At 60.6% G+C, this 21,342-nt stretch overlaps 14 protein-coding genes across 14 annotated transcripts; 7 read left to right on the forward strand and 7 right to left on the reverse strand.

Annotated features, from left to right (window-relative positions):
* Positions 1 to 35: 35 nt before the first annotated feature.
* OSTLU_16194 (predicted protein) lies at positions 36 to 2,486 on the forward strand (the record flags this gene model as incomplete). The annotated part of the gene is made up of 1 exon (XM_001418694.1): positions 36 to 2,486. The coding sequence occupies one exon, from the start codon at positions 36 to 38 to the stop codon at positions 2,484 to 2,486; it is 2,451 nt and encodes an 816-aa protein (XP_001418731.1).
* Positions 2,487 to 2,597: 111 nt separating this feature from the next.
* On the reverse strand, positions 2,598 to 3,899 carry OSTLU_35780 (predicted protein; the record flags this gene model as incomplete). The annotated part of the gene is made up of 1 exon (XM_001418922.1): positions 2,598 to 3,899. The coding sequence occupies one exon, from the start codon at positions 3,897 to 3,899 to the stop codon at positions 2,598 to 2,600; it is 1,302 nt and encodes a 433-aa protein (XP_001418959.1).
* Positions 3,900 to 4,690: 791 nt separating this feature from the next.
* OSTLU_32718 (predicted protein) lies at positions 4,691 to 5,918 on the forward strand (the record flags this gene model as incomplete). Its single annotated transcript, XM_001418695.1, has 2 exons — positions 4,691 to 5,830; positions 5,904 to 5,918. 2 exons carry the CDS (start codon positions 4,691 to 4,693, stop codon positions 5,916 to 5,918), a joined length of 1,155 nt encoding a protein of 384 aa, XP_001418732.1.
* A 205-nt stretch (positions 5,919 to 6,123) lies between these two features.
* Positions 6,124 to 6,534, reverse strand: OSTLU_32719 (predicted protein; the record flags this gene model as incomplete). Its single annotated transcript, XM_001418923.1, has 1 exon — positions 6,124 to 6,534. The coding sequence occupies one exon, from the start codon at positions 6,532 to 6,534 to the stop codon at positions 6,124 to 6,126; it is 411 nt and encodes a 136-aa protein (XP_001418960.1).
* A 775-nt stretch (positions 6,535 to 7,309) lies between these two features.
* On the forward strand, positions 7,310 to 7,726 carry OSTLU_32720 (predicted protein; the record flags this gene model as incomplete). The annotated part of the gene is made up of 1 exon (XM_001418696.1): positions 7,310 to 7,726. One exon carries the CDS (start codon positions 7,310 to 7,312, stop codon positions 7,724 to 7,726), a length of 417 nt encoding a protein of 138 aa, XP_001418733.1.
* Positions 7,727 to 7,794: 68 nt separating this feature from the next.
* On the forward strand, positions 7,795 to 9,549 carry OSTLU_49993 (ABC(ABCB) family transporter: multidrug (P-glycoprotein-like protein) (ABCB); the record flags this gene model as incomplete). The annotated part of the gene is made up of 1 exon (XM_001418697.1): positions 7,795 to 9,549. Exon 1 carries the CDS (start codon positions 7,984 to 7,986, stop codon positions 9,547 to 9,549), a length of 1,566 nt encoding a protein of 521 aa, XP_001418734.1. The 5' UTR covers positions 7,795 to 7,983.
* Positions 9,550 to 9,773: 224 nt separating this feature from the next.
* OSTLU_46154 (predicted protein) lies at positions 9,774 to 11,099 on the reverse strand (the record flags this gene model as incomplete). The annotated part of the gene is made up of 1 exon (XM_001418924.1): positions 9,774 to 11,099. A coding segment is annotated over exon 1 (1,281 nt), but the record flags the coding sequence as incomplete, so codon positions are not given.
* Positions 11,100 to 11,275: 176 nt separating this feature from the next.
* Positions 11,276 to 13,207, reverse strand: OSTLU_32723 (predicted protein; the record flags this gene model as incomplete). Its single annotated transcript, XM_001418925.1, has 1 exon — positions 11,276 to 13,207. The coding sequence occupies one exon, from the start codon at positions 13,205 to 13,207 to the stop codon at positions 11,276 to 11,278; it is 1,932 nt and encodes a 643-aa protein (XP_001418962.1).
* A 296-nt stretch (positions 13,208 to 13,503) lies between these two features.
* OSTLU_3375 (predicted protein) lies at positions 13,504 to 14,667 on the forward strand (the record flags this gene model as incomplete). Its single annotated transcript, XM_001418698.1, has 1 exon — positions 13,504 to 14,667. A coding segment is annotated over one exon (1,164 nt), but the record flags the coding sequence as incomplete, so codon positions are not given.
* Positions 14,668 to 14,805: 138 nt separating this feature from the next.
* On the forward strand, positions 14,806 to 15,972 carry OSTLU_16199 (predicted protein; the record flags this gene model as incomplete). Its single annotated transcript, XM_001418699.1, has 1 exon — positions 14,806 to 15,972. The coding sequence occupies one exon, from the start codon at positions 14,806 to 14,808 to the stop codon at positions 15,970 to 15,972; it is 1,167 nt and encodes a 388-aa protein (XP_001418736.1).
* A 9-nt stretch (positions 15,973 to 15,981) lies between these two features.
* On the reverse strand, positions 15,982 to 16,224 carry OSTLU_32726 (predicted protein; the record flags this gene model as incomplete). Its single annotated transcript, XM_001418926.1, has 1 exon — positions 15,982 to 16,224. The coding sequence occupies one exon, from the start codon at positions 16,222 to 16,224 to the stop codon at positions 15,982 to 15,984; it is 243 nt and encodes an 80-aa protein (XP_001418963.1).
* A 102-nt stretch (positions 16,225 to 16,326) lies between these two features.
* OSTLU_32727 (predicted protein) lies at positions 16,327 to 18,610 on the reverse strand (the record flags this gene model as incomplete). Its single annotated transcript, XM_001418927.1, has 2 exons — positions 16,327 to 17,421; positions 17,498 to 18,610. The coding sequence occupies 2 exons, from the start codon at positions 18,608 to 18,610 to the stop codon at positions 16,327 to 16,329; spliced, it is 2,208 nt and encodes a 735-aa protein (XP_001418964.1).
* A 312-nt stretch (positions 18,611 to 18,922) lies between these two features.
* On the forward strand, positions 18,923 to 19,435 carry OSTLU_8062 (predicted protein; the record flags this gene model as incomplete). The annotated part of the gene is made up of 1 exon (XM_001418700.1): positions 18,923 to 19,435. A coding segment is annotated over one exon (513 nt), but the record flags the coding sequence as incomplete, so codon positions are not given.
* A 179-nt stretch (positions 19,436 to 19,614) lies between these two features.
* On the reverse strand, positions 19,615 to 20,697 carry OSTLU_35770 (predicted protein; the record flags this gene model as incomplete). Its single annotated transcript, XM_001418928.1, has 1 exon — positions 19,615 to 20,697. The coding sequence occupies one exon, from the start codon at positions 20,695 to 20,697 to the stop codon at positions 19,615 to 19,617; it is 1,083 nt and encodes a 360-aa protein (XP_001418965.1).
* Positions 20,698 to 21,342: the final 645 nt, after the last annotated feature.

A 21,342-nucleotide genomic window follows, 5' to 3' on the forward strand; every position in this document is an offset into this window, starting at 1 on the left:
GCGCGCGAACGATCGCGCGCGAAGAGACGCGCTCGATGACGTCGGCGATGCGGGACGCGAAGGCGTCGCTGCGTGACTTTTCGAGCGACGATTTCGATCGCGTGCGGTGGATTAACGAGCAAACGCGCGCGCGAATCGGCGACGCGGGAGGGAGCGGGCGCGACGCGACGGCGCGGGATGGATCGGCGGTGGTGGCGCGCGCGGTCGGAGAGGGGACGCGAGGGACGAGCGCGTCGCCGTTGGAACGATTTTTGGCGGATTTGGAACTGCAGCTGCAGTTGCTCGGCGAAGATCTGTCGATGTCGCTGGAAGAGCGCTCGCGCGAGGGTGTCGCGCGCGTGCCCAAGGCGGTGAAGGAGATAGAAGTCGTCGAGGGGCGGGTGAAGCGTCTGCACGAGGAAGTGCGAGGGATATTGGATCGATTGGACGAGGTGGAGTCGGAGTCGCGCGCGAGCGTGGAAGCGCTGCGACAGCTCGACGCGGCGAAACAACGCATGGAGAGCGCGCGAGAGACGCTGCAGGAGGCGAATGGACTAGCAGATTTGATGGCGAGTGTGGACGGGATCTTTGCGAGCGGGAATATTCGTAACATGTCCGAGTCGTTGGCGCGGATGAAGCGCGGTTTAGCCGTCGTGGGCGACGTGCCAGAATTCGCCGACGGGCAAGACAAGGTGAACGCGTTCGAGCACAAGCTCGAGGCGATCGTCAGACCGGCCTTGATCACGGCGTTGGAGTCACAAAACAGCACGGCGGCTCGCGAACATCGCGACGTGTTGCGCACTACCGGCCGCGGTTCGGCGTTGGAGAGCATTTATGCGGACACGCGCGTGACGTCTCGCATGCTCAAGCAGTGGAAGTCGCGCGAGCGCGATGCGACGACGACTGACGCTGGGAGGCTGGACGCTTCGGTGCATATGATCGATGAATTCTTGAAGTATTGCGCCACCGCTCTCAAAGAGGAGATATCTTGGTGCTCGAGTACGTTCCCCGAAGACGCCGTGCTTTTGATTCCGTTGTCTTGGTGTTCGCTTCACACCACGCTCGAAACGTCCATCACGGAGAAGCTCAGCTCGCTAACGCTCGAGCAACTCGTCTCGGCTCGAAATTCGTTCCAAACGTACGTCGAAGACGTTGGGATAGCGTTTACAAAACTCGCCGGCGACGCTGCAGCGCACGCGAACGCCGACGCCGTCAAGGGCGCCATCGGCGACGCGTTGATGGCGATTGTCGAGCCTTTCATCGCGGTTGAGCAGCGTTTCGGCCAGCTCGCGCTTGCAGACATACGAACTACTTTAGATTCTTCGGTAAACATCCCTGAGGCACAGTCTATTGCGACGTCGGACGACTTGACCGCAGTTATACAAAGCGTGCTCGCCACGCTGCCGAAAGCCATCGACGTCTTCGGCGTCGTCATAGACAGATGCGAGGCGATTACCGCTGGCGTTGAGACGATGACTTGCATTCATGCGATTGAAAGTGGAATGGAACACTACGTCGATTTAGTCGCGCTCGTCCTTCGTGACTTGAGAAACGCGGCCGGTTTGATTGACTCGACCGCGACGAACATGAACTCAAACACGACTTCCGCGGGCGAAGAATTCATCAGAGGATCGCTCAGTATGCTGGACATGATCAACGCCATCCCGAACGCACTGTTAGATTTCGAGTCCGATCTACGTGCAAAGCTTCTGAAGCTTCGAGCGACGCTGCGACCGGCTTTGGATGTTACTTTGGAGCTTGGTGACGGACCAAAAAGCCGTACGCTCCTCGGTTTGAGCATCGCGGCGCACGCGGCGCGATCACGAAAGTTGGCCACGTTCCTTGACAAGGTGGCGGATGCCGCGGTGAAGCACTCGCTCGATGGATCCATAATTCCGGTCGGTGCTGAGCACATGAACGCTCTGACTAGATCACTCGAAAAATTCGTGTACGACACTCTCCTCGGGCGGGTGTCGCTCGAACTCAAGGGAATCAGCACGTCTGAGGTTTGGAGCGCCAAACCTGCCGAGAGCGCGTATAAACTCCCGACGTTTAGCGCTTATCCGCAAGAGCGAATGACGAATGCAGGTGAATATCTGCTTTCATTGCCGCAGCATCTGGATAACATGCACGACGACGACTTGGCTCGCGCGACGTCGCTTTCGGGCGACTCGAATGCGGCGCAAGAGCCGGCGACTTCCGAGGCGTGGATTGCGAAAATCGCCGAAGCGAGTGCTGAGTTGCTCTTGAAAGAAGTGCGTGCCATCGCGTCGCTCACCGACCAAGGCGCTGCGCAGTTGTCGGCGGATTTGGAGTATTTTTCGAACATAGTTGCAGCGCTCTCACTCGCGCCACCCAGCGCGCTCATCGCCTGGTACAAGTGCGCGAGCGCGCCTCGCGACGAATACGAAGATTTTGCACGCGCTGCGACTTCAGAGGGCATCGACGTGCGCGTCGTGCGAGCCGCCGCGGCGACGCGAGGGATTAAGTTAAGTAGTTCTTTGTAACGATTAGCGTTTCGCTTACAGAGCTTGATTTGTTACAAAGTTCCGAATTCTAGAAGAATGTTGTGGTATTGCGCCGCGAGAGTTCTTGTGTCAACTTCTGAGACTGAAGAATCAGATGACAGTGCCAGCCTTGATCACGGCATCCTTGATGACGACAATGATGCCATCGCGGATGATGTAACCTTCGCTTTCGCAATCCTTATCCATGACGCCAGCCTCATTGAGGATTTGGCAGTTTTCACCAATGCGCGCGTTCTTGTCGATGATGGCTTTGCGAATCTTCGTGCCGGCGCCAATACCGATCGGCGTGCAGCCCGGAAGGCTAGCCGGGTCGCATTCTTCGAGGCTCTCGTAGTAATCAGCACCCATGACGAGTGTGTCCTCCAAATCACACCCTTCGTTGACCGTCGATCTCAAACCAACCATGACGTTTTTGAGCTTGGCTTGCTTGATGGTGCAGCCGTCGCCGATCGTGGAGCGCTCGATTTCGCAATCTTGCACCTTGCTCGGCGGCAAGAAGCGAGACTGGGTGTAGATCGGCGCGTTGCGATCGTAGAAACTGAACTTCGGGTTCGGGTCGTTGCACTCCAAGTTGGCGTGGAAAAACGCATCGACGGTACCGATGTCCTCCCAGTATCCGTCGTACAAGTGAGCGACCACCTTCATGCCCTTCTGAGCCGCCATCGGGATGATTTCACCACCGAAATCGTTCGCTTCCGGGAAATCATCTTGAAGCACCTGCTCCATAGCCTTGGCGTTGAACACGTAGATACCCATCGAGGCAATGTACGGCATTTCCTTGGCGCGTTCCGCGTCCAAGCCTAAGATGGTGGTGTCGCATTGCATCGCCTTGAGAGCGTCACCCTTGGGCTTTTCGGAGAACTCGATGATGGTGGCGTGTTCGTTAATCTTCATCAAGCCGAAAGAGCTGGCTCGCTTCTCATCCGTCGGCAAAGCGGCGACGGTGATGTCGGCGTTCTTCGCGCGGTGGTCGCGAATAAACGGACGGTAATCCATGCGGTACAAGTGATCGCCCGAAAGAATCAAGTATTCCTCGCACCCGCTCTCGGCAAACAACCACAAGTATTGACGAACAGCATCCGCGGTACCTTGGAACCACGCCTTGTTGATCGGGCTCTGTTGAGCCGCGAGCACTTCGACGAATCCCTGACGCGTGTACGTCCCGATGTTCGTGTTGTACGCCTGGGACAAGTGTCTGTTCAAAGATGCGCTGTTAAACTGCGTCAAGCAGTACACCTTGTTGATGTCAGAGTTGATACAGTTCGACACCGGGATATCGATCAAGCGGTAGTTCGCCCCCAACGGCACCGCCGGCTTCGCCCGCTTCTTCGTCAACGGGTACAATCGCGTCCCCGCGCCGCCGCCGAGAATGATGGACAACACGTTATCCATCGACGCATCGTGTTCCTTCTTCCCCTCGCTCTTCTCGTGCATCGCCGGCGACGTCGCATGAATCATCACCGCCGCCCGCGTCTCGACGCGTCGAATCGCGCGCGCATTCTTCGCCGCGCCTCTCGTCTTAATCGCCGCCGTCCCGCGCGCGCTCGCCCGCGCTGCGTTCGTCCAATCGCGATCCCGTCAGTCTTCCATCCTCGTCCCGCCCGCTTCGCGTCCTCCCGCGCGCGCGTCGCGTCCGCGTCGTCCACCACCGCGCGTTCGCGCGCGCCTCCGACGCGCGCGCGCGTCGTCGCGCGGCCCGCTTCGCGTCATCGCGTCGCCGCGCGTCGTCGACATCGAATCGAATCGAATCGATCGCGATCGTTCGTCCCGTCGTCGCGCGTCGAGGCGCGTCGTCGCGCCGCGCCGCGGTCGGCGTCGATCGTTCGCGCGCTCGTTCGATCGCGCACCCGTCATCGCGCGCGTCGTCGTCGTCGCGCGCATCGTCGTCGCCGTCGAAATGTGCGGCGTCGACGACGCGCGTCGACGCGCGATATCCGATCGCGCGCGCGCGCGCGCGTCGTGAGCCACTCGTTTCTTGGAACTGGTGATGGGTCTCGGAATGCGTCAAGTACGGGAATTCGAGCGTTCGATCTTGGATTTATGCAACGCGCGAAACGTCGCGGGCGACGCGAACCGACTTATTTTAGGCGCGCGGAGGCGCGCGGTTGACTCGCGGGCGGCGCGCGGCAGAGCGCGGCCGGTGGCGCGCGACGTCGACGGGAGGGATCGAGCGCGCGCGTGAGATGGTCGGACGCGTCGCGGTGTTCGCGCGGGTGCGGCCGAGGGATGGACGCGGGCGCGAGGAGGACGACGGCGAGGGCGCGGAGGCGGGCGGGGAGGACGGCGACGGCGCGGGACGGCGAGGGGCGTGGATCGAGGACGGACGCGTGGTGAGCGTGAAATCGACGACGTCGGTGAACGGCGTCACGCGGAGGTTCGCGGTGGACGGGGCGTTCGACGGGAGGGCGACGCAGCGGGAGGTGTACGCGGAGACGTGCGCGCCGGTGCTCGAGGCGGTGCGGAGCGGGTGTCGAGGATGCGTGCTCGCGTACGGACAGACGGGGTCGGGGAAGACGTATTCACTACTGAATGGGGGTGGCGATCGAGCCGAACGCGAGGCGTCGACGAGCGAAGGTGGCAACGGGGGGCCGGGACTCGTGCCGAGAATCGCGGTGGATTGTTTCGCGCGAGCGGCGAGCGACGCGAGGCACGCGTACGAGGTGTCGTGCGCGATGGCGCAGATTTATAACGAACAGGTCGATGATTTGGTAGCGAAAAAATCGGGATTACGTGTCGTTCCCGCGAGCGATGGCTCGGGGTGGGAGATTGAGAACTTATCGTGGACGCCGTGTCGAAGCGCCGAGGACGTTCTCGAGTGTTTTCGTCGCGGGCGATCGCGATTGGTGTACGCCGAGACGCATATGAACAAGCAGAGCTCGAGATCCCACTGTGTGTTTCAGATGAAAATCGAACGCATCGAGCGACCGATCGAGGCGGATGTCGATCGCGACGAGGATGAGGATGAAGACGGAACCGCGCAGCTCGTCGCCGTGGAGAAGCGTCTCGGACTGCTCACCATCGTCGACTTGGCCGGAAGTGAGCGACAGAAGAAGACGCAGAACGTCGGCGCGCGATTCAAAGAGGCGTTGAACATCAACACCAGCCTGCTCGCTCTAGGGAACGTCGTAAGTGCGCTCGCGGCGGGGCACAGGCACATCCCGTATCGTGATTCCACGCTTACGAAAATCTTAGAGCCGAGCCTGAACGGCAAGAGTCGCACGGTTCTGCTCGTGTGCGTCAGCTCCGAGATCGAGCACGCGAACGAAAGCGCGAATTCGCTCGACTTTGCCACGCGTGCGATGCGAATCGTGACTTCACCCGAGGTTCGTTCGTCCTTAGTGGACATGGACCCTCGCAAACTGACGCAACAATTGCGCGGTCAATGCGACGACGAAGCGGTGGCGCGTCTGATGGATGAAGTCACTTCGCTTCGTCGCGCGCTCGCAAACGCGACGAAAAGTTCGGAGGATGACATTAACGCGATGAAAAAGTCGCGCGATTCGCTTCAACACGAGATTTGCAGCGCGAGATTGGCGTTGGAGTCTTCGAAGAGGGCGCTCGAGCAAGCGAAGAGCGAGTCGACGACAAAGACGCGCGAGTTGGATGCGATTGAAAATCAGCGTAGCGCGCTCGATTCGCGCGTACGCACGCTCGTGGTAAAGTTGAGCACGTCTTCGAATGAGCTGCAGAACGAGAGAGCAAAGTTCAAAGAGGAATCAGCGCGACTTGTGGCGGACGCGCGGAAATTGGACGCGCAATTGAGCGCCGAGCGCGCGTCAGCTTCGCACACGCTCAAGCGCATGGAACATCTCAATAAGCTCGCGAGCGAGCTGAAGGTATCCAACGATTCCAATATCGTTGAGAACGCCAAGCTTAAAGCCGAAAATGTGCGGCTTCGGTCGACTGTTGGATCGCAGCGGATGGACAACGCGAGATTGATGCGCAGACACGCGGCGCTCGAATCGAAGCACGCCCTCGTCGTCGCCGAACGCGCCGAGCTCGTGTGCGAGTGCGAGTCCCTATTCATCGAGAACAAATTCATGGTCGTAATACGTGACGCTCTGGCGGCGGCTTGCGACGCAAAAATATCCGAAATGACTCGACGATATGTCAAGTTGGATGCGATTCGCGCGAGACATTCCATGGCCCGACGAGCGGCCGCTCGTCGATCGACCGAGCGCACGGCGATATTGATGGCTTTAGAGCGATCGAACAAGGGCGTATTGAAGCACGTGCGCGACTTAGAGAACCACAGGAGCGCCAGTGACGAGAGATACGCTCGAGAACTCGCGGCAGCGCGCGCCGAAGGCGACGCGCATCGTCAGCGCGCCAAAGCCGCCGCGCGACTCCACGCTCTCTCCGCCGACCGTCAGCTCGAGCGAGGTTTAGTCTTAACCAAGCTCGCGCGCAATGGCAAGCGTTACGATCGACTTGTCCGCGTCGATCCATTCACCGGTGCGCTTGAGGCCGCGCAGTTGCCTCGCCGGTTCAAGAAAATCGCGCCGCGGCGCGCCGCGAGCGACGGCGCCCCGACCGCCGTCGACCGATCGCCGTCCCTCGCTATGACGCGAGACGACCAGCGCGACGTGGTTTCAATTTCTTTACAGAATCGCACGTTTGATATCGAGGCCACGCACGGCGCCGACCTCGTGTGGGGTCTCGCCCTCGCTCGCCGGTTTGGCGTTCGCGACGGCTGAGCCGCCGCCTCAGCCGCCGCCTCATTCCCCACCGGTCCTCACCGTCGTGATCGATCGCGTGCGGCGTCGCGTCGCCCGAGTGTGGAACAAACATCGACTCCGCGCATGTCCGGCGGTCGCTCGCGGTCGCAGAAGCACCAAAACCGCGTGCCGTTCGTCGCCAAGCGGGACATCAAGCGCAACGAGGGCGACCGCGAGCGCGAGCTCGGCCTCCGTAACCTCGCCCTGCAGAACGTCTGCAAGCGATGTCAGCAAAAGATCGTCTGGCGCTTTCAAATGGGCAAGTATAAAGCGAAGAAACCGGGCACGCGCGGTCGGTGTAACAAGTGCGAGCAGAAGAGCGTGCGCATGGCGTACCGAAGCCTTTGCGACGCGTGCGGCAAGGCGCACGATTTGTGTCCGGGATGTCAGCACCCACCGAGCGAGGCGAACGCGAGTCGCGACGTGCCGGAAGCATGCGCGTCGTCCGGCTCAGATTCCGACGCTGAATCGGAACCAGCGTCCGACGGCGAGGAATCTTAGTCGCCGCCAGGCGAACGCGTGAGTGTAACAAACATCTGTAGAGTAGTCTCCACTTTCCCGCGCGCATGAGACGCGAGAGCAGCCCGTTGCTCGTGGACGTCGTCGCGGACGATGATTTAGACGACGACGACCCGACGACGTCGTCTCTGGACGCGCGCGTCACCTTTACGCAGCTGTTATCGCTCGCGAAACGCGAGTGGGACACGTTACTCTTCGGGACACTCAGTCTGCTCGTTCGCCTGCCGTTCTCGGTGTCGATGCCGCATTTCACGAGCGTCGCGATCGGGGCGTCGATTGACGGCGATGAAGCGCGATTTCGCGCCAACGTCACGCGGTTCCTGGTCGTTGGCGTGGTGAACGGAGTTTTAGACTTTAGCAATGTGTTCCTCTTTGCGTTGGCGCAGAGTCGCGTGGCGAGGCGGTTGCGGAATCGAGCGTTCGCGGCGACGCTGAGGAAAAATATGGCGTATTTTGATGCGAGAACGTCGGGTAAAATAAATTCGACGGTGACGAACGATACGAGCGCGGTGAGCGCGAATTTGTCTTGGCTGTTACGCAGCTGCGTGGAAGCGGTCGTCAGGTGCGTCGGTGTCGGCGCATATCTTTTGTTTTGGGTGAACTTCGAGCTCGGTGCGTTGGCGCTCGTCGTGATACCGATAACAAGCGTGGTCAATTACTTCTATGGCAAGTTATTGAGCGCTAACGCAGAGTCAGTGCAAGAGACGTTGGCGAAATCGAACGGCGTGGCGCAAGAAACTATTTCAAACATCGTCACGGTGCGATCGTTCGCGAACGAACCGTTTGAACGCAGACGGTTCGGCGATGCCATAGATGAGTGGTACGAGCAGTCGTATCGCGCCGCGCAACTGTCAGGATGGTACTATTCGTTTATGTATTCGCTCGTGTCGGCGTGTTTCGTGCCGGCGGCAATTCTGTACGTAGGAGGTGGATTCGTCGTCGACGGCTCGATGCACGCCGAAAAGCTCGTTGCGACCATGCTTTATTCTGCGATTTTACAAGAGTATTTCGGGAATCTTTTGAGCTCTTTTACGAATTTGTTCGCCGCGCGAGGTGCAGCGGCGGAATTGTTCAAAGTTTTGGCCAAGAACGAGCGAGAAGACGACGACGCGGACAATGGCGCGACGCTACCCATCGACGACGTGAAGGGAGCAATATCGTTTTCAAACGTCTCCTTCTCGTATCCGACTCGACCGGATATTCCCGCGCTCTCGGGCGTGAGCTTCGATGTGTCGCCCGGCGAGATCATCGGCATCGTTGGTCGGAGTGGTTGCGGCAAGTCTACAGTGTTCGCACTGCTACAGCGTTTCTACACCGAATTTAGCGGCGACATCACACTCGACGGAGCGCGCATCGAGACGCTCTCGCCGAACTGGCTCCGGCGTCACTGCTTCGCGCTCGTTGGCCAAGAGCCAGTACTTTTCAACGGCACAATTCTTTCTAACATTGCGTACGCTCGTTTGGGCGCCGGAATCGATCGGGAGCGTGCGATTGAGTGCGCTAAGACTGCGCTGATCCACGACGTCATCGAAGACGAACTCGGCGGCTACGATACACACGTCGGAGAGCGGGGTTGTCAATTGTCAGGCGGCCAAAAGCAGCGCGTCGCAATTGCTAGAGCGTTGTACTCGTCTCCGCGGGTGTTATTATTGGACGAACCCACGAGCGCTCTTGATTTAGAAGCCGAATCCATCGTTACCGCGGCTTTGCGAAAAGCCGCTCGCGGACGAACAACGATCGTCATATCACACACGCCCGTCGACTCGTTCGTCGACAGAACTTTAGAACTCTCCCCTAGAACATAGCGCATCAATCAAAATAGAATCTAGGATGGTTTACGATCCATCAAGCCCCCACCCCACGCATCAGGAGACCAATCTGCGAGATTATCCGGCGGTACAAGAGTTCCCGCGCCTCCACCAATCAAACATCTCACCGCTTCGCTCTTCGTCACAGCGTAATGAAAGCGCGCGCTAAACCAATCCGCGAGGTGAGACTTCATCGTGTGTTTCGTCTCATCACAGGGTGCAGCGGCGTCTAACAAACGTTCTGTCGCTGCTTCCCACGTTAAACGATGGATTTCATCATCCGTCATCGGTTTTGGCGTCGACGTTGTGACTTCTCTAATGCACTTTGCAAACTCATCCATATTGGAATACGTGCGACAATTTGGAAACGTGGCAAAGAACGCGTTGCTCGGATGTTCTGCGCACACGACGAATTTGCCCATCGCCAACGCCTCCGCGGACGTCGTCGCGACGACGTCAGACAGTGATGGATTAATGAATACCTTGTAATCGAGAATTTTCTCATTCGCGTGATCCAGACGACCGAGCAAGCTCAGCGGCAGAGCCTTCTCAGCTACAGCTGCTTTCACGTCGGCAAAATCATCACCATCACCGTATACGTCCATTTCCAAGCGTTCTTTTGCACTTTTAGCGTACTTTTCGTTGAAATCGCCCACCACGTGCATCAACTCTGAGTATCCTTTCGCCCAAACGCACTTTCCGATGAAATACGCCCCGCGACTAAACGCCCCGCTGCCTTCCTTCTTGATTCGTTTCGCCTTCTCTCTACCAGCATCGATGAATCCATTTGACACACCGTGCACGTTTTGCGTGATCGACCGCGCAAACTCTTGTACCGCGTCCGACAATTTGATGACCTTGTGTGTGTGGCATCGCGCCGTCAAATGATTAATCCAACGCAGTATCTGCTCCTTACGTTCACCATCCTCCTCTCGTCGCGCGTATTCCAAGTAATTTGTGTGAATGATTCCAACCACATGCTTAAACCGCGACGTCCACCGCGCTCCGGGGTGATACCAGCACAAATGCTCCGGCTCCTCGAGTATCGCCACGTCTCTGCTCGCCTTCGGCACGCGCAACGTGATATCCCCCACGGGCACGATGCTTCCCTTGTCCGTCGCGTACCTTCCCGGATACCACGCGATCAAAATTTTTGGCGCGAATCCCACGCGTTTTTTGGTCCAGTCCATGATGTACGCCTCTTGTTCGCTCGGCGTCTTGAACTCGACGCGCTTTGGGTAGACGATCCTCTGATCCTTTCTCGCCAACCACGGTACTAAGAGCGTCACCTCGCGCGTGGTGTCTCCGTTCGCCAGATACACCGCTCGGAGCAACGGATTAACGCTCGTCCCCGTCATCCACGGCAGCGCGGCGGTGGTGACGATGACGAATTTACGTCCGGGCGCGCGCAGGTCCTTGGGGTTCGTTCGCGAGCGTTTCTTCGCTCGACGCTCGTTGAGATCGCCGAGCGAACCGCGGCTGAACATGCGCTTGAGGACCATTTTTATGCGCGTTCGTATTCCGCGCGCGCGCGCGCGATCGGGTCGCGCGCGGTAGAATGACGACCGACCGCTCCAACTGTCTTTCGAAACGCGAGTCGGCGAGTCAGACGCGGACGCGAGCGGGACGCCAGCGAGTGGTTTACAGTGTAAGCGGTTACACAGCGATTACATCGTCGAGCTAAGGTGAGTTGTCATACTCGCGGGCTAGTGCGATGGAGCGATCACGGGGGGAGCTGCTGCCAGGCGTGGGTGAGCCACTTGGTGACCTCGTTCGCCAACGCCTGCTCGCGAATCGATTTTTGTCGCGCGCGGTCTGGGTGAAACTTTAACATCGCCTGGCGGTAGCTCTTTTGGAGCAAACGCTTGGTTGATCGACCGTGTTGGTCGATGCTCACGCCGCAGCGGTAGAGGAACAGACGGAGGTCCGCGTGCATGGCCCAGATGGAGACTTGATGGACGGCTGCACGTTTGGCGTGATCCTCCTCTTCGCTCGCCTTCTTTGCTCTTTGTTTCGCTTCGACCGCCGCACGCTCTTCATCGCGCTTACGCTTCTTCTCGTTGAAGGCGGCTTGACCGGTGTCGCGCTTTTTCGTGAGCGCGTTGACGTAATCCTCTCGTTCGACGAGTGTCGAGACGTCGATACCCACATCCGTCGCGCACCTTCGCAGGTCCTTGATAGACATTTTCGTGGGATCAACACTGAGCAAAGTGTCCCATGCCTCGCACTCCGCATCAAAACGACTTTTCGTCGCCGCACTCGCGGTCGGTTCCTCAGGTTTTTGTCTCTGCTTCGACATCGGCGACGCCGCCGGCGACGCTGAGGCGTCGGCGCCTGTTCGCAATCCCTCGCACCGTTCCACTGTGCGGTGAAACAGTTTCAACGCATGTTGATACGAACTACGCGCTGCGGCGGCGGCGAATTGACTTTGCTGGTACTTCCCCGCGACCATTTGCAAGTTATCTTTGTGCCATTGGCGGAGCGCGTAATCTGCTCCTCCGCGCATCGTGCGTTGGAAATCGAGCTGGCACTGCGCGAGTGTTTGTCGCATCGCCACCTCCGTGTTCAGCGCGGAGACGAGTTGTCTATGCGCTTGTTTCAGCGCAGTTCTCGCGTTTTGCAACTCCGTAGGATCGTCGGGTAATCCCTCCGGTGGACACGGCGGTATTCGCGCCGCCTCCGCTTGTTGGCGAGCCTCCTCGCGTCCCTGTTGCCCCCCCCACATGGACGGCTCTTCGCGGCGAGGCGGTTCGGCGTAGTCGTGCGGACACGTCTCCGCTTCGCGCGGAGGAAGGTTCGGCTTACCGTACCCTCGGGCTCGAGCCCAATTGATCGGGCAGTCCTTGTTCGATCGCGACTGTCTCGCCGCCTGCGAAGACGACGCCGTCGCCGGGCTCCCCTCTTCGCGTCGCCGCTTAGCGTGCGTCCAATCGTCATTCTCTACCTCGATGACATCGTCTTCTACCTCGTCGCCGTCTTCGTCGTCGACGTTCTCGTCCTTTGCGCTCGCCTCGGGCGCGCTCGCCTTTCTCGCGTTCCTCGCGCTTCGCCTCGTTCCCTCGCTCGTCGTCGTCGTCGTCGTCGACGACGGCGACGTCTTCCCGTGCACGCTACTCTCACGTCGCGTCTTTCTCGTCGCCGCCGCCGCCGCCTCCTCCGCTCGTTCGTTCGCCCCGTCTTCTCGCCGCCGTCTCGGCGTCCCGCTCGCGTCCTCCTCGCTCGCGATATCGATCACCTCCGCCGCTCCGCGTCCTCCTCCCGCCCCTTTCGCGCCGTCGTCCTCGCCTCCGCCGTCCCCGACGTCCAACACGTACCCGAACCTCGTCCCTCGCGCCTTGCTCCACGCGAAAAACAGCACCTCGCCTCGCTTCAGAAACGCCTTCGCCCGCGGCTTCAGCATCCGCAGCGCGCCGAATTTATCCTGCACGAACACCTCGCTCGCCGCCGTCCTGAGCTCGATCGCGCACTCCGGCGTCGTCACCAGCGCGACGGTCACGATGTGTCTCGGCAGCGTCGGGTCCGCGAATCCCAGCGCGCGCGCGTCGTTCAGTAATTCTTTCGGCGTCCCGAGAGGGTCGATGTCGATCCTCTTCGCCCCGCGCGGCGCCTGCACCGGTCGCAGGCTCGCGCGCGTCGCATCGCTCGTCGCGCGCATCGCGCGCTATCGCGCCATCGCGTCGCGCCGCGCGCGCGTCGAGGTGTGCGGCGCGCCGGCGCGGAAAAGCGCCGCATTGCGGGACGCGCGTCGCATCGAATTCGTCGTCGATGATGTCTTCGGCGCGCGCGCCTCGCGCGGGCGCGCGCGCGACGGGCCGCGGACGACGCGCGCGCGCGACGGCGGCGACGGCGGCGCGGCGCGCGACGTCCGCGGCGGCGCGCGGCGCGACGGGACGACGCGCGATCGGATCGGTGACGCGCGCGTCGGCGGCGGCGACGCGCGACGCGACGGCGGACTCGCGCGTGCCGGTGACGATCCTCACCGGGTTCCTCGGCAGCGGGAAGACGACGCTGCTGAATCACGTGCTGAAGGCGGAACACGGGAAACGAATCGTGGTGATCGAGAATGAATTCGGCGAGGTGGACATCGACGGCGAACTCGTGGCGTTTCGCGAGAGCGGGGACGAGGACATCATGCTGCTGAACAACGGATGCCTGTGCTGCACGGTGAGGAGTGATTTGGTGGAGATGCTGATGAGACTGGTGAAGGAGAAGAAGGGAATGTTCGATCACATTCTCATCGAGACGACGGGGTTGGCGAACCCGGCGCCGATTATTCAGACGTTTTATTTGGAGCCGGCGCTGTTGGATTCGTTGAGGTTGGACGGGGTCGTCACGCTCGTCGACGCGAAGCACGCGGAGCTGCATTTGGATGAAGTGAAACCGGCGGGGGTGGTGAACGAATCGCTGGAGCAGGTGGCGTTCGCGGATCGAATCGTCTTGAATAAGACTGATTTGGTGACGGACGCGCAAGCCAACGCGTTGGAGTATCGGTTACGGACGATTAACGACTTGGCGAAGATCGGTCGAGCGTCGATGGCTAAGGTAGATTTGGACTTCGTGCTCGGCGTCGGTGGGTTCGATTTAGAGCGCGTGCAAGATCAAGTCTTACCCGACGAACCGAAAAAGACAGAGGCGCATGATCACGGCCACTCGCACGCCGCCGGCGAGGAATCGTGCGAAAAGTGCGATCACGACGACGGCCACAGCCACTCGCACGGCGAAGAGCATTCCCACTCACACGCGCACTCTCACGGTGTCGAAGCGGACGCCGATTGCGAGGTTTGCGGTGAACACGGCCATTCGCACTCGCACCACGTGCACGACGACGCCGTCGGAAGCGTCTCCCTCTCCCTCGACGGTGACCTCGATCTCGATCTCGTCAACGATTGGCTCGGTTTACTCTTAAACGAGCGTTGGGAAGACTTATACCGCATGAAGGGCGTCCTCGCCATTCAAGGTTGCGACGAGCGTTACGTCTTCCAGGGCGTCCACGCGTTATTCGAGGGCATGCCCGACCGCGCGTGGAAAGCCGACGAGACGCGTTCGTCCAAGCTCGTCTTCATCGGCAAAGATCTCGACCGCGCCGAGTTACAGCGCGACTTCGAGGCGTGTCTCAGCCGTTAATCCCACATTTTTTCCCACCGCCTCGCATCGCGCGCTCGTTCATTTATAATATCCATCCGAGACGCCCGCGCGCTCGCGCTCGCCCGCGCGATCGATCCAACATCCGTCGTCATTCTCAGACTCCAGACCATGTTCGCCTCGCGCGCGCGCTCGATCGCGCGCGCGTTCACCCGCGCGCGCGCGCTCATCGCGCTCGCGTGCGTCGCGCGCGTCGCGCTCGCGCGCGCCGACGAAACGGCGCAAGATGTCGACGCGCACGCGACGTGGCTCCGACGCGAATTGCCGCGGTATCGCGCGCGCGCGGCGTCGTGCGTCGCGTGCCAGCGCGTGCTCGCGCACTTTGACGAACACCTCGTGCTCGCGCTTCAAGACATCACGAACGCGGAGCGACGGAAGGCGACGAGCGCGACGGGGGAAAGGCGATTCGACGCGGCGCGGTACGGCGCGTACGAGAGCGTCATCGAAGAGGCGGTGCCGCGAGCGTGCGCGACGACGAGCGTGGCGTTGAATCGAACGCTGCGCGTCGCGTGCGAGAGGATGATCGAAAGAAGCGAGGATGAGGTGGTGAAGTTGTATTACGAGGTCGGGAAGGCTATGGAAAGAGGAGAGAAGGAAGCGGATTTGGGGGAGGCGCTGTGCGGGGCGAACGGCGCGATGGGCGGCGCGTGCGAGGACGCGGAGACGGCGGCGTGGACGGTGTCGGAGTTGGAGGCGCTGGAGACGGCGGCGATGAAGGTTTCGAGGGAAGACTTGAATCCGTGGGACACCGCGCCGGGACACGAGGGCGAGTTCCTGAGCGAGCCCGAGTACGCGGCGCCGAAGAAGGGGGAGGTGGCCAGAATCGTTGCGTCGGATTTTTATAAGCGCATCATTTTGGAGAGAGACATCGACGCGGTGGTGTACTTTTCGTATCCGACGAAGGCCAAGGAGTTTCACGAGGCGTATGAGCAGACGCACGCGCTTCTCGCCGAAGTCCTGGAGGATGCGAAAGATTTGATCATCGCCCAAATAGACGTCGAGAAGAACGACGTGCCACCTCCGTACGCCGACATGGCGACGACGCCGTGCGTGCTGTTGTACCGGGCGAAAAAGAAGGAGAACCCGAGATGGGTCCCCTTGCGCACGGAGGCGGGAGAGTACATCACGGGCGAGTCTGCGCCCACACTCGCAGACGTGTTGACCATGGTGAGCAAGAACGCAAAAACAAAGAAGACAAAACGCGAAGCCGACAAAGCCTTGGTCGAGGCCTCGGCGGAGGAATTGCACTCGAATCGCGCGAAGGATGATGAACTGTAGAACTGTATTTTAATTGCATACATGTGCTGGCGGTGTGTAGCCGCGTTCAAGCAAGAACGGTAGGATGAACTCGCAAAACGTGTTCCATGTCGTGGAAGTCGAAATCGATTGTCCGCGCGAGATTCCCGTCGTGTCGGCAGCGTACGTGATGGAAGATTCGACCAACGCACGTCTTGGCTCGTTGGTCGCCGCGTGTGCGAGCGTGCAAAGCGCACAAATTACGGCGAGTCTTAATTGCAATTGCGTGGACATGAAACGCGCGCGTGGAATTGAGACCTGGCCTCGGCGCCCCAAACATTCACATGACGTTCGTTTGCGCGATAGTTTGGATCAATTGACAAATTATTTTAATGTTTAAACAAGCGCCGATGCACGGCACTGCGCGTGCGCGTTTAATGCAGTTTGAGCCTGCTCAACCTCGGCTCGTGAACGAACGCTATGTGCCCATTCGGTGACGGAAGTCGCCGCTTTCGTACCCTCCGCGGCGCTCGCAAGCGACTTCGCCGCGTGCATCAATTCTCCGTTTGCTAAGTGAGTTTCCGCCTTGGCGATGGCGCCTTCAATACCCTGCGCGCCTTCGTCGGATGTATCCTTCACGCGAAGCAGTGAAGCGGCGTACGCTAAACCGTGCGCTAACATACCGCCACCGTCTTGCGGAACCAACGACAACTTTCTCGCCGTGTCCCGAACGCGTTCCAGCTGTTCCGCCAATTGCAAGCGCGTGGGAACGCCTCGCTTTGCCATATCTTGATCCAAGCCTTGAATGATGGTGGCGATGAACGGATCCTTTTTTGCGCACGTGTTGAGCAGCGCTAGTGCGTCTTCGAAGGCTTCGCCGTTCTCCACGCGAGATCCGAAATCCATGACGGCGAGCTCAAAGCTTTGCACTGCGTGCGCTCGCTCGAGCGCTTCGCGGCGCTTCGTCAGCACTTGTCTCAAAGCTCCCATGCGGATGCGCTCTTCATCTAGCGCCTTGATTCGCTCGATGCGTTCAGCGACCAGAAAGTCTGCGTGCTCTGCTTTCAATTTTTTCTCTTGCGTCTTCAGAGCGCGTTCTTTATCGACGACGGCGCGCTCCTTTTCTCTTTCGAGTTGACGAGAGGCGTCCTCGGCGCGCTGCTCCAAGACGTTGATCGCAGCGATGAGCTCGTCCGTAACCGATCGCTCGGCACTGACGACAGTTTCGAAGTTTTGAACCATCGACGAGGATAACTCGCTGAAAATTTTCATGTCGGATTCGGATTGAACCTTCATGCCGTCCCTTAACGCCGCCTTTTCGTCGTCGCTCAGAGTTTCTCCGAGTGTTTTGACGGCTTCTTCGAGCAGCCGCGCCGCGCTCAGAGATTTCGAAGCGTTCATAATGCTGACATTTTCTCGCGCGGGCGGTTTCGGTACGTTCACTTTCGCGAGCACTTCAGGTTCCTTTTGATCCGGTTCGTCTTGCGGCACCTGCGAGCGAAAGACGCGCCGTCAGTACGAGTAAATCTTCGAGTTAATTGCGAATGAAAGATGTCGGCTGGCTCACAGGAACGAGGCGAGGTAAAGCCACGAGCCTTAGAACTCCAGCGGCGCTTGACGCGCGGTTTGCATGCGTGCGCGCCAAGCTAGCATTTAATGTTGGCCCTTGATAGGTCCGGCGCGGCACCGAGAAGCCGCGACAGATGAGTATAAGGCCCCGAGAATAAGCGTCACAAAAATACGAAATGTTGCGTACCTCTACGTTGGCGAGGAAGTCCGCGGTCGCGCTGAACGCGTCCGACAGTTCATCTTTCGCCGTTTCTTTGCCATCCTTCTTCGACTCGGTTGTGGCTTTCTTCGAGTTCGTCAACTCTTTCGCGTCGGGCTGCTTGACGATTTCGATTTGCACCTCGACGTCTTTCCGCGCCGCCGCCGCCTTTGGTTTCGCCCGTCGCGGCGGCGGAGGCCTATCTTCCTCGTCCACGACGCTCATGGAATACGCTAAAAGCGCCGCGATCCCAGCACCGGCGGCGGCTAGAAGCGCCGTGCGATTCGACCCGCTTTCCTCCGTCGGCGTCGCGTTCGCCGCCGCGGGCGGCGCCGTCGCCGCCGCGCCCGCCGGCTTCGATAACGGCTCCCTCAACACCGTCCCTTTCGTCGCCATCGACTTCGCCTCCGCCAACACCGATTCATGCAGCGGAAACGTCGCCGCCTTCGCGTGCGGCATCACCCTATTGCCGCTCGTCGGCGGCGGCGCCGCCGTCGCCCGCGCCCGCGCCGTCGCCCGCGCCGCCGCCGTCGCGTCCCCCATCGTCGCCTTATACGTCCTCGGATCCCCCAACACCGATTCATGCAGCGGAAATTTCTTCGCCGCCGCGTGCGGCACCGCGCGAATCTTCCCGATCGGCGGTTTCTTCTTCCTCGACGTCTTCGCCTTCGCCGGCGCCGCGCGCGCCGTCCCCGTCCCCGTCTTCGCCTTCGCCCGCCCCTTTCCACCGCCCCTCGCCGTCGCCGTCGCCGCGCCATCCCCCGACGTCGACTTCGTCGTCGTTTTCGTCGTTTTCGTCGCGTATCCGCGTCCGAGCGCGTCCGCGCGCGCCGCGCGCGTCGCCGACGCCGCGATCCACGCCCGCGCGGTCGTCCCCACGGACGCGCTCGCGCCGCTCCCTCGCGCCGCCATCGCGTCGAGCGCCGCCGCGCACGCGCGCGCGCGACGCGTCGTCATCCCGCGCGCGCGCTCGGGCGTCCGCGCGCGCGACGACGCGATGCGCGACGCGCTGTGCCGTCGCGCGCGCGACGACGCGCGTCGCCGTCACTTCCGCGCGCGACCCGACGTCGCGCCGGCGACGCGCGCGCGATGTCGACGCCCCGGGCGAGCGTCGCGGCGTTGACCGCGCCCGCGCGCGTCGGCGCGCGCGCCGCGAGCGCGCGCGGGCGCGACGCGACGCCGTTTCGTCGCGCCGCCGCCGCCCCGCGACGACGCGCGGCGACGGTCGTCGCCATGGCGCACCCGCGGCGCGTGCAAAAGGTCCAGCAGCAGATGCGACGAGAGATTTCGAGCATGATGCAGAGCGATAAGAACCTGCGAGCGATGATCTCGCCCGAGGAACGCATGGGGGTGGATCACATGCTGAGCGTCATGGCGACGGTGGCGGACGTCGAGGTGAGCAACGATTTGCAAGTGGTCAAGGTGTACGTGAGCATCCTGGGAGACGAGCGAGGGAAGAATAACGCGATAAAGGGGATGAAACGAATGGAGCAGTACGTGCGAAGGAAGATCGGACGGAGGATGAGCTTGCGGTTGACGCCGGAGATTCGGTTCATTTACGACGACTCGTTCGAGCGAGGGCAAAAGGTGAGCGCGTTGTTGGATGAGATTCGTTTGGAGAATAGGAATAAGACGGCGAAAAAGTACGGGAAGGACGCGTTGATGTCGGTGGAGGACGTGATCGCGGAACGGGGGGAAGTGGAGGATGAAGATGAGTCGGAATGGGGGATGGACGACGACGCGGTGTGGGACGAGATGCTGGACGGCGTCGAGGACGCGTTGAATGACTTTGACGACGACGACGAAGACGACGAAGACGACGAAGACGATGAGTCCATTCGCATCATCGACGTGTAAATTTAATTATTAGTTGAGAGACTGGTGTTTTAATTCTACTGCTATTTTTCCACTTTGCCTCACAGCGTCGACAACACGTTTTGCGCCTTCGACGCCAGGATCTTCACAGCCTCCTTGAAAATCGTGCCGGGCGCCATCTGCCCGATCGTTTCGATGGTAAAAATGAAGTGGTCCTTACGTTTGCGCACGGCAATCTTATCCGCCCACCCTGGTTCACCCGTAAGCTCGCGCACGCGCTCGACGCAAAAGTCGCACCCGCGCGACTCGACCACCTTGACCGTCTTTTTATCACCCTTTCCTTCGCACGCGTAACACTTGTGCGTCTCGCTAAAGTTTGCACACTTTTTCATGAACTCATCCGCGTCCGCGCCCGTGATGGGCTCTAAAATCGTAATCTCCGGCACCATCTTGTACCAACACGTGCCCACGGGCGACCACTTCGCGTGCTCCTGTCCGATGCCCTTGACGCAGTGGCATTCGAGTTCCACCTCTTGACCGGGCGCGAGTTTCACGAGCAAAATATCGTCGTGCACGCATCCAAGCTCTTGATCGCCGACGACTTCCTTCTGTGAGCGCTTAAAATCGGAATACTTTGCCCCGTTCTCCTCCGGAAGCTGACTCCCCTCCGGACACCACGTCAACGCGTTCGAGTACACCGACCGATTCACAACCTCACCGAGCGTGCCGTCGGGATTCCGTTCCTTATGACACCGCACGTGCATCTTCAGCACGATCGTATTCGTCTCGTTCGCCGCGTCACCCTCCCCTCGATACTCAAACATCGCCGGATCCGCCTTAATCGGCACCAAACCGAGTCGATGCGCGAAAACCTCGTCCGCGACGACGCTCGTATTATTCACCACGAACACCTTCTCAATCGCCATCGTCGGCACCTCACTGAGTATGATCCTCCGAAACGCGTTCGCAAACGCCGGCGAGCACCCCTCGAGCTCGAACACGCACCGCTCCTCGTCGCTCGTCGTCAGCGTCAGCGCGAACGTCTCTCGAAACCGCTCCGCGCTGAACGCGAAATCCTTCCCCACGCTCGCGTACGCCCCCCCGTACGCCACCTCGTTCACGTTCGCGTTGTGCTCCGCTCCCGCGCGCACGTAGTGCCTCTGCTCTTCCAATCGCTCGAGCATCCGTCGCATCTGCGCCGAGACGTCGTCGTCGCGCGTCGCGCGCGCCGCCGCCGCCTTGCCCATCGCGTCGTCGCGATTCGTTCGCGATTCGTTCGCCTCTCGTTCGCCTCTCGCGGTTCGCCGCTCGATCGACGCGCGTTCGATCGCCGAAGTGCGTCGCCGTCGCCGCCGCCGCCGTCGTCGTCGGCGCGTCGCGCGCTCGCGCCGTCGCGCGCGCGCGCGCGTCGCGGCGAATTCTCGTTGCGTCGTCCGTGTGTGTCTTCACCATCAAAGTATCACTACATAGTCACTCACGCCATCTGTATACGTTACCTACTATCGTATAGAAACACGTTCGACGCCCAGTATCGAGCACACGCGCGACGCGTTCGAACGCCCGGCGACGCGCGCACTTCGCGGCGCGTCGACGCGGCGCGCGACGCGTGCGCGCGCCGACGCGCGACGCGCGGTGACGTGAAATCGCGACGCGCGACGATAGCGCGCGCGCGACGATCGAGCGCGGCGAGAGCGCGCGACGAGAGCGCGCGATGGATTTCGACGACGGCGCGGACGACGACGACGCGTTCGCCGCGATCGACGTCGACAGCGTCGTGCGAGGCGCGCGCGCGGCGAGAGACGCGTCAAACGAGACGCGCGCGACGTCTC

This window comes from Ostreococcus lucimarinus, chromosome 7 (genome assembly GCF_000092065.1).
Source record: "Ostreococcus lucimarinus CCE9901 chromosome 7, complete sequence".
Taxonomy (NCBI): domain Eukaryota; kingdom Viridiplantae; phylum Chlorophyta; class Mamiellophyceae; order Mamiellales; family Bathycoccaceae; genus Ostreococcus; species Ostreococcus sp. 'lucimarinus'.